Raw genomic sequence first — 8,986 nt, forward strand, 5'->3', positions numbered from 1 at the left:
TTGGGAACATCCATTAAATGCTCATTCATTCTCTAAATAAAATATAGAGTCTATGTTTTGGAGCCTTCTGAATCTTCTCTCTCAAGGACCCCTGGAGATCCCTTGACCCTTATTCGGGCTATACTCACATTAATAACCTCAAGGCTACTTATTCAGTTATTCCATTATCCAGGCATCCGATTAGGTTGTAATTTCTTTGTGTGTGTGTGGGTTTGGGTGAGAGTGATGGGGGGATAGATAACCCTCAGGGCCTCCTCCTCCTTTATGAATGCAATGGAGGTTAGCTGGTTTCACGCTCTGTCATATGACTAACAGGACTGTAAACCAACACAAAATATAATTTAAAACAAAGCATATTACAGGGAACGGTGCATGCACCTTGTGAGCTTGAGTGAAAACGTGTCACCGTATGGCTTCATTGTGGGCAGGTCGATATCCAATGCATCCGGACCCGATCGGCCTGCAGCAATTCGAATCGATCTTCTCAGCTCGGTAAAAAAAGAAGAAAAAAAAAGTTCCCTTTTTTACAGTCATAAATAATAATGAAGGGAGGGGCAGAGGGAGGAGGGAGCACGCCTCAAACGTATAGACGCCCGCTGAATTCATCCGTCTTTCTTAAACAAACACGTGCAATGAACACATCCACACTAATAAATATACATAAATGGGGATTACAGTAAAATATGGGTACCACAATCCCTCTGTCTCCATGTCATGCAGGAGAAACCGACACGGTGCAAACTGACCGAGGTTTAACGCGCACACTACACACCTCTGCACCTTCAACTCATTTATCAACGCGATTCCCAGCGGAGGGGGCAGCTGTGCGCGCGCGTGTGTTTTGTGTGCACGAGTGGGTTTCTGCATAGCTGCCAAAATCAATGCCATATAGGCTAGAATATGGGCCCATGTGCCACTGCGTATCTAAATCAAACTCGTAAAGGCTGCACTGCGGTTTGACGCCTACCGAAATCCCACATTTGAGAAATCGAAAGATCCACGAATGGGGGGGGGGGGGGGGGGGGGCAAAAAACAAATCGGCAAAAGAAGCACAATTAAATGTAAGACTGCATGGTGTTGTGTGTACAATACGTTTTAAGCCATGAATGCAACGAGTTCCAGTGAAGAGAACCACCATTATGTTTGTCACACAAATACATGGACTATGATCAACTTATGGTCCCAAAATGTATGTTTATGCATAAAACCACCGTGCATTAGTATATTATATGAACATCTTCTGAAGCCCTTCAAGTATCAAGTGTCGAGGTATTATCGAAGCTTGCAGTTCAAACAGGTATATTCCCCTCTTCTGGTTGTTATTGCCTGATCCCCTTACAAGATCCCTGCACTTTGAAGCCTCTGTGTCTTTGATTCGTCTTTTAAGACCACAATTAAGGAAATATGGGCTCCTGCGCTGTTCAAAGCCCAGTGAAAAGATCAATGAAGGGATTGACAGTCAAGTGATGTCGTTTGCACAGGTGTGTGTGAGTGCGTGTGTGTGTGTGTGTGTGTGTGTGTGTGTGTGTGTGTGTGTGTGTGTGTGTGTGTGTGTGTGTGTGTGTGTGTGTGTGTGTTTGTATCTGTGCGGGTGCTGTTAACGTGCGGCTGGGTTACATAAAACGGGGAGGGCCATAAATCAACAGCCAAGTGCGAAAATCACGCAAATGGGGGCTTTCCTCCCTCTCTCTCTCTCTCTCTCTCTCTCTCTCTCTCTCTCTCTCTCTCTCTCTCTCTCTCTCTCTCTCTCTCTCTCTCTCTCTCCCTCTCTCTCTCTCTATGGCCGCACCTGAGTCATTTCGTTAAGGAGGCGTGGGACTGTAAAGCGTTTAGGGTAATGAAAATGCCACTTTTATGCTGTTTGACAGAACACACACACAAACTGTCTCCATTGTCCCCTCCGTGTCTGTCACACTCAAGTTGGATCCCTTCCCTTCTGAGTGGCCGATTGGACATAGCAGCTAAATGAGCTTCAGTGAAGTCGCTCTGATGCTGCAATGGGAGGCAAATGGGGGACGCCTGCGATGGTAATTTGTATAAGTAGTTTTTAATTTCCTCTCCAAGTCCCCGTAGGCTCTCTGCAGTGAAACTGAACATCAAAGGTGATACAGCAGAACGATGAGGAGAGGGACGATGGGGCCACATGTGAGCCATGACGGGAGAATATCGCAACATGTTTGCATTAAAATGGCAATTGGGAGGAATTCCGCAACAGTGAACTGCGTGATATGCTCTATAGATGTTGAGTTCGGTGGGCTTGTCTTGCTGCACAACACGCTGCCGCTGGAGGAGAGAGTGGAGGGTACCGCAGAAATATAGAGCTGGAGAGTCCGAGAGGGAGGGAGAGAGAGAGAGAGAGAGAGAGAGAGAGAGAGAGAGAGAGAGAGAGAGAGAGAGAGAGAGAGAGAGAGAGAGAGAGAGAGTCCTGAAGTGCTCTGGAGCAAAGGGGAGTATCCCGATGTGAGGAGGATAGAGAGAGCGCACAGGGGACTGTAAAGAGGGATAAATAGCAGTAGAAGAGTGGGGAAGAAGGAACACTGGCGGCTGCACTCGGGACTATCTGCATCCATCAAGATATAGCGCGGATCTAAGTCTTCATTCTCTGGTGACTGCGCCTGAACGCGCGCTTTGGGTATTTTCTCAGCCAACGCGTCCAACTTTTCCTTTTCTCCTCATCACGGGCTGCTCCTCATTCGCCGGTTCGTACTCATCAATTGGACCTTGACTTGGGCCGCTCTTGGTGTGAACCGGGTCGGCTGTCGCATCTGTAATGGGGGCAGCGGCGGAGGTCGGGGGCTTCGTCAACGGATTTGTGGACAGCTTTGGCCCCGCGGGCGCCGCTCCGGCTCCCGTTGGCTCTCATTTCTTTCTCACCCCAGCCGGGGCCGTGGACTACAACTCGTTGACAGGAATGATGACGGCGGGACATGGGCAGCAGCAGGAGAACCTGGTTTCGGCAGAGAGGCTGTCCCGTAGCCTGGCGGACCTCAGCCACCTGAAGGGGATTCTGAGGCGGCGGCAGCTCTACTGCAGGACCGGCTTCCACCTGGAGATCCGTCCCGACGGCACCGTGCAGGGCACCAGAAAGGACCACAGCAGATTTGGTACACATCCCTTCTGAAATTAACCTTATTAGTAGTATTTTATTTGTAGTGATAGTAGTGATAGTACACACACACACACACACACACACACACACACACACACACACACACACACACACTGATGTATCAAAAACCATACAGGTTACTATCAAAAATGATAGCACATGAAGTAGCCCACTGTGATAGCAGCTGCCATAACCCTGAACTGTGGCCAGCAGTTGGTGTTATAATTTTATAGAATTTATAGAAACATTAATCATTTCAAAACTTTCATACTTTGAGTATTTAGAACGCACTTTTACTCCTTTTATATTTTTATACACTTTTATATTTACTCCTTGAGATGAGTTTGCAAATTTTTCTTCAGTCATCAAGGTAAACATCGGCAGCGTACTGCAGATCAAAAGCAGACCTCTGAGTGCTGTATACTGTTGCATTTCTGACACTTGATTTATTCTTGGTTGCACTTCACGTCAAAGGCTGTTCCACACAACCACCCTTGGTTGACAGCAGTTGAGGATATTGTGCAATTTATAATTTATCTCTTTTTCTGCACTGAGTGCATGCAGTCTTAGTCTCGGTCAATCCTTCAGATATGTTCAATTTGATGCCTCTTGCACGACCATCAGTGGAAGAAACTTTGTAGGACTATTATTCAAGTTATATTATTGTGCTTAGTCTAATAGGGGTATAACAAGTTAATGTAATGCAAAGTGATGTGTGTGTGTGCAGGTATTTTGGAGTTCATCAGTCTGGCTGTGGGACTGGTCAGCATCAGAGGGGTGGACAGTAGCCTCTACCTCGCCATGAACAGCAAAGGAGAACTATATGGATCGGTGAGTACACACATTATTGTGAACATTCTGAAGCCTATCATGCTTTACTTTATCAATTATAAACATATTTGATGTATAAAACAGGAGGCACATTCTGCATTGCTATACTCAGATTTTCCTCTGGTTGTCTTTCTTCCTGCAGGAGAAGCTGTCAGCAGAATCCATTTTTAGGGAGCAATTTGAAGAAAACTGGTACAACACTTACTCGTCCAACATCTACCGGCATGGAGAAAAGGGTGCATTTTACTTTGTTGCTTTGAACAAAGATGGGACCTCCCGGGATGGAACGAGGTCGAGACGACATCAGAGGTTCACTCACTTCCTACCAAGGCCCGTAGACCCGGATAGAGTACCGGAGCTATACAGGGACATACTGGGCCAGAGTTGAGACTGACGCTGCGTTACCACGAGCCAGAAAGGAAAGAAAGAAAGTGCATCTAATCCTAAACCCCTTCTCGAGTGAGATGGAAGATCCTTTTGATATGGGGATCACAAAAAGTGCACCGAATAAACGCTCCCCACCAGTGGCACGGAGGGAGGAAAGAGACCTTCTATTGACCACACTACCCGGGGGAGTTTGATTGGTACCGGGGATCTTCTGTGGACGATGACGAGGTCCCTTGAGACACATCTGGGCCCCAATATTTTCCCTTTATTGGCTCCGGAGGCTAAACAGATGACTTTTGGATTTGTTTAAGTTTCCCTGCAAGTCCAAACATGCATGTTCAAGAGGATGAAAGTGCGGCACCTAATAAGTGAGATTAACAGCTTGCTGCTAGTACATTGCTTTTTACTGCTGTGGCTGATGAGTCTTGTCAATTACACTGTTTTAAGTACATTTTATTCAAAACACTGTGGCTGCTGGCAACTGATTGATTAAAATGCTTAATCCACTGGCTGGTTTACACTAAAAGGTAGTTTCATGCACTGGAAATCGGCCATGTCTGTGGTGGGAAATGTGTCAGAGAGCCGAGGGAAGCTCCGTTAACATACAGACTTCTGAAACGTCTTGGAAGGATAATCCTTTGAAACTCAGATCATATGACTTTTCATGAGGAACAAGCAAAGAAGAGCGGATCCAATGGAGTTTCATAAGGACTTCTTCCGTGGTGTCCTTCTACGGGACGCTGCGTGTTCTGTGGGAACTCTAGAGACGCATTCAAGAACCCGGTGAAGGATTTCTCTTGTTCTTCCACTAACTGCGGTCAAGCAACAAACGTTAGCACGTGACCGTCAAAGACACCTTTACAAACCCGTTGACAGATTGTATTCTTATTTATACGTCTTTGTTTCCTAGGACATACATATATTTATTTCAAATTTATTTATTTTCAGAATATATTTTTACAAGTATGAGATCAAATAAAAAAAGCGATCCAGAACAAGCTATGACATTTTTCTTTTTTTTCTGCAGTCTTTCCACTCTCATCATGTAATGGGTATATCCATATCACTTCTCTGACACTATTACGGTGTGTCCATTTATCATGTGGATATCCGGTCTGCTTATCTGAAGCTGTTGTTGGATCAACACGTCATGAACCTTAAACCTGATATCCAAAAGAATGTGAAAATAAAGAGAATGGTCCAAGTCGATGTGGCAGACAGAGATATTCTGACTTTAGTCAAGCCACTGGATCCTAAATCATTCCACAATGCTAATGTCTTTCCTCCCCATTGCCTAGTAAACACTCTCAAGTTTCAACCCCAGCTTGAGTTCAATATAGTTGAGAGTACTCAGGTTATTACACTTGTGTAAACTTCTCAGACTTCACAAGGCTTCTCCAGTTTGTCCACAGAAAGAATACAATAAAACGGTTTTATACCAGCTCACTAAAGCGGCAATACCACTTTAGTTCCCCTGCAACATACAGTATCTTTCTATATTCTATACACAGCACTAACCGGCACATTGCAGATTCTCCATATTATTATTTTTAGGATGGTTGAATGTGTTCTAGTGGACATTCCTCATAGAGTCTGTTAAGAAATGGAGACAGCAAGATTAAGTATTTCATCTTTTATGTACTGCATCAGCCTGAATTCATAAACGATTTAAAAATGGGTCTGAACGTTCCTGTCCCATTCCATTGACATATGATCCAGTGGGATAACTGTTATTTTATTCAGTCCTACAATTTTCTTCAGTTTGTGTTGTCAAGGACTGTAAACCACCAGTATGCCTTGATAAAGTTAGAACGATGTGACTCCTATAACAATAACCAATACCATTAGTGGCAGGGCAGCATGCTTTGCCTTTTCTCCTCATGCAATAGCACAGATTCCAGAAATACAACATTTTTTCTTCTATGATCTCATCTTTGTAGTAAAGTGTGAGATACCATACTGAAAGATAAAACACGTAACATTGACCTACAGGATTATGGGAAAATACAAGTTTGAATTCCAGATCCAACTGTCCTTTGAATCATTTTAGCAACAGACAATCAATGACTGTGTTACCAATAAAAATAAAAACAAGAATAAAAAAACTGTTGTGTTAATGCATTTTGCAGTTCTAAACACTTCCCAAGTTATCATGTTTAATCATTAGATATATTTAAATGACTGATTGTCAAACTGTCTCACGCAAACACAGGAAGTAGAAAGAGAGATGCCGGAGAGGCGACAAATAGTTAAGAGTACGCTCCGGCTGAAAGAGATTGGCAGTAATGGGAAAGGTGGAGAAAAACAACATAAAGTCATCAATATAAAGAGACAGCACACGCTTCCTCTGACAGACACTGCAATTAGACAAGTGAGTGGCAGGCCGAGTGCACTACACACTCTTTCATCCTCCCCTTCACCATCCCTTCATCTCTCTCTTCACCCGCCTGTCCCAGCCAGATGAGTCATCCCTCCTTTTCATGACACCTGAAACGGAATTGACCAGGTGTCACTATAGAATAGGTGAGAAAAAGACTGCTACGAGGACAGAAAGAGCGTTGCTACAGAAATTGTTATGGCCGAAAAAATACCCCACACTTTGATAAACAAGGGGATACTTGTTTTTCTACGCCTGATGAGGGCAGCTCTGTGTTTTGTGGAAAAACAGCTGTGGAAAACGTCTTGCCTCAAGGTCCATCAGTCTAAATGGCAGCCTCCAATTTTCTGAATTCTGGTGAGATGGTTACGGTTAGACATTGACCAGAATGCCATAAAGCTTCTCCCTTAATCACTAATCACTTAACAGTGATATTTAAATCACAGCTTAAGGTCCGTCAAACTTTTGGATTTGTTGGAGTTTTGAAGCATGCATGGTGCTGTTTTCAGAGATTTAGGAATAGGTTGAGTTACTTTCAAAACCAAGATGAATACTGTTGAATTAGTAAAAGTCCAGTTCTGTAAAGAGACTTGGGACTTTGCTGCAGGGTATAGCTGGACATCTGCGTTTGGTGTAATGCTCATGGCTGTGTTTTAACTCAGCAAGGTTGTCACTGAGGAGCCTCGGATCACTCGTCACAACTCAAGATAGTATTAAGTTTGCCAGACAGATGCAGTTGTTGTCATTCTTGAGGCCCTTTCTATAGTAACACTGAAGGTGAACCTTTGCCTCTGTAAACTAACCAAAGAAGACTATATGCCATACTGCACTGTGGGGGCCAACACGCCCTTTGTAGTACATAATGATGCTGATAATAATGTGAAACAATTGTTATTAAGTTATAATAAATAAATGATAAATAAGTTATTTGAAATATGCAAACAATTTAGAGGAATCCATCCGTCTCAAGTGTAATCGTAAACTCTACACACGTGTTGCGAGATCTGAACGTTTGCAATGCGTTGAAATCTTAACAACGTGGAAAAATATCTGTGCAAACTCCATCTGCTGATAATAATCTTGTGTTATGATCAGAAGTTACTAAGTGGGGCTTGTTTTGTTGATCTCTGTGTGTTCTTTTGTAGGTATTCTGATAATGCAAGTCCAATCAGATTAAAGTAAAGCCGCTTGAAACTGGAGTAAGCATAATTTAGTTACCAGACCTCAGCAACTTATCAATCTTTGGAATTACCTTGGTGCACCTGAAGCACTAGAATTACTTGGGAACCCTGAGTGATGTAGGAATTTACCCCCCCGAAATGTGAAGCAACCTTTGTTCTACTTTGCATAGCTAAGTGCTCTAACAGTCTTTATGGGGTTATGTGAGTGAAGGACAATGCTTGGACCCCCTACCGTGACAGAGAAAGGACACCTGCGTACTGGGGATCGCAGCGAAAACAAAGACCGACCTCACAGAGTACTGAAGCAGATCTCGTTGTTACCTGTCAGCCTGTACCATTCAACATCTGGCCTGTTTGCCTGACTCTGGGGAAACACCAGCTCTGTCAAATGTGTCTCAAATTGTTTCATGTCTTCAGCGGCATTTCACATCAAGGAGATATTGCCTGGGCGGTACCAGCATACAGGCTGTTTCCGATGCGATTGCAGGGTGCTGATTTTCACATCTGCGTAGTTGTGCAGGCAGGAGCATGGCTACATTGTGTCTAGTTACGACATTGGTCAGCATGTGTACACTCCTCAGATAAGGGCTGAAAGTGTAGGATGAGCCGGAGAGAACATCAGACGGACAGCCACTGAGTACCAGTATGCACACACCGACTGAGAGTGTGTGTCACATACACACACACACACACATTCACAAACACAGAGATCTTAAAACTAGGCAAGAGAGGAAGAGAGAAAAGAAGTACAGCTTGAAAGTTCGTATGAAACAGGTGGGTTTCTGAGTGAAAGAATTGGAAAAAAAAGCAGCATGTGGGTTCTTAGTGTTGCCGGCCTGTCAGGTTACAATCTTCCTTTGAAGTGTGTGTGTGCGTGTGTGTGTGTGTGTGTGTGTTTGCAGGGAGGGGGAGGCATGTTTATATGAGTCAAAGCGACTGCGTAGATTCATGTCAGTACAACTTCTGTGTGTGTGTGTGTGTGTGTGTGTGTGTGTGTGTGTGTGTGTGTGTGTGTGTGTGTGTGTGTGTGTGTGATCTGTGAATCTGTGTGAAGGTGAGCCAGGGGTTCTCCTGACTTGACGGTAGTCTGACTGATGTGTG

At 44.1% G+C, this 8,986-nt stretch overlaps 1 protein-coding gene across 1 annotated transcript; it reads left to right on the forward strand.

The window, feature by feature from the left end:
* The first annotated feature begins 2,480 nt into the window (after positions 1–2,480).
* On the forward strand, positions 2,481–5,319 carry LOC120825116 (fibroblast growth factor 20). Its single transcript, XM_040186530.2, has 3 exons — positions 2,481–3,104; positions 3,837–3,940; positions 4,083–5,319. Exons 1-3 carry the CDS (start codon positions 2,771–2,773, stop codon positions 4,326–4,328), a joined length of 684 nt encoding a protein of 227 aa, XP_040042464.1. The 5' UTR covers positions 2,481–2,770; the 3' UTR covers positions 4,329–5,319.
* Positions 5,320–8,986: the final 3,667 nt, after the last annotated feature.

This window comes from Gasterosteus aculeatus, chromosome 9, assembly GCF_964276395.1.
Source record: "Gasterosteus aculeatus chromosome 9, fGasAcu3.hap1.1, whole genome shotgun sequence".
NCBI lineage: Eukaryota > Metazoa > Chordata > Actinopteri > Perciformes > Gasterosteidae > Gasterosteus > Gasterosteus aculeatus.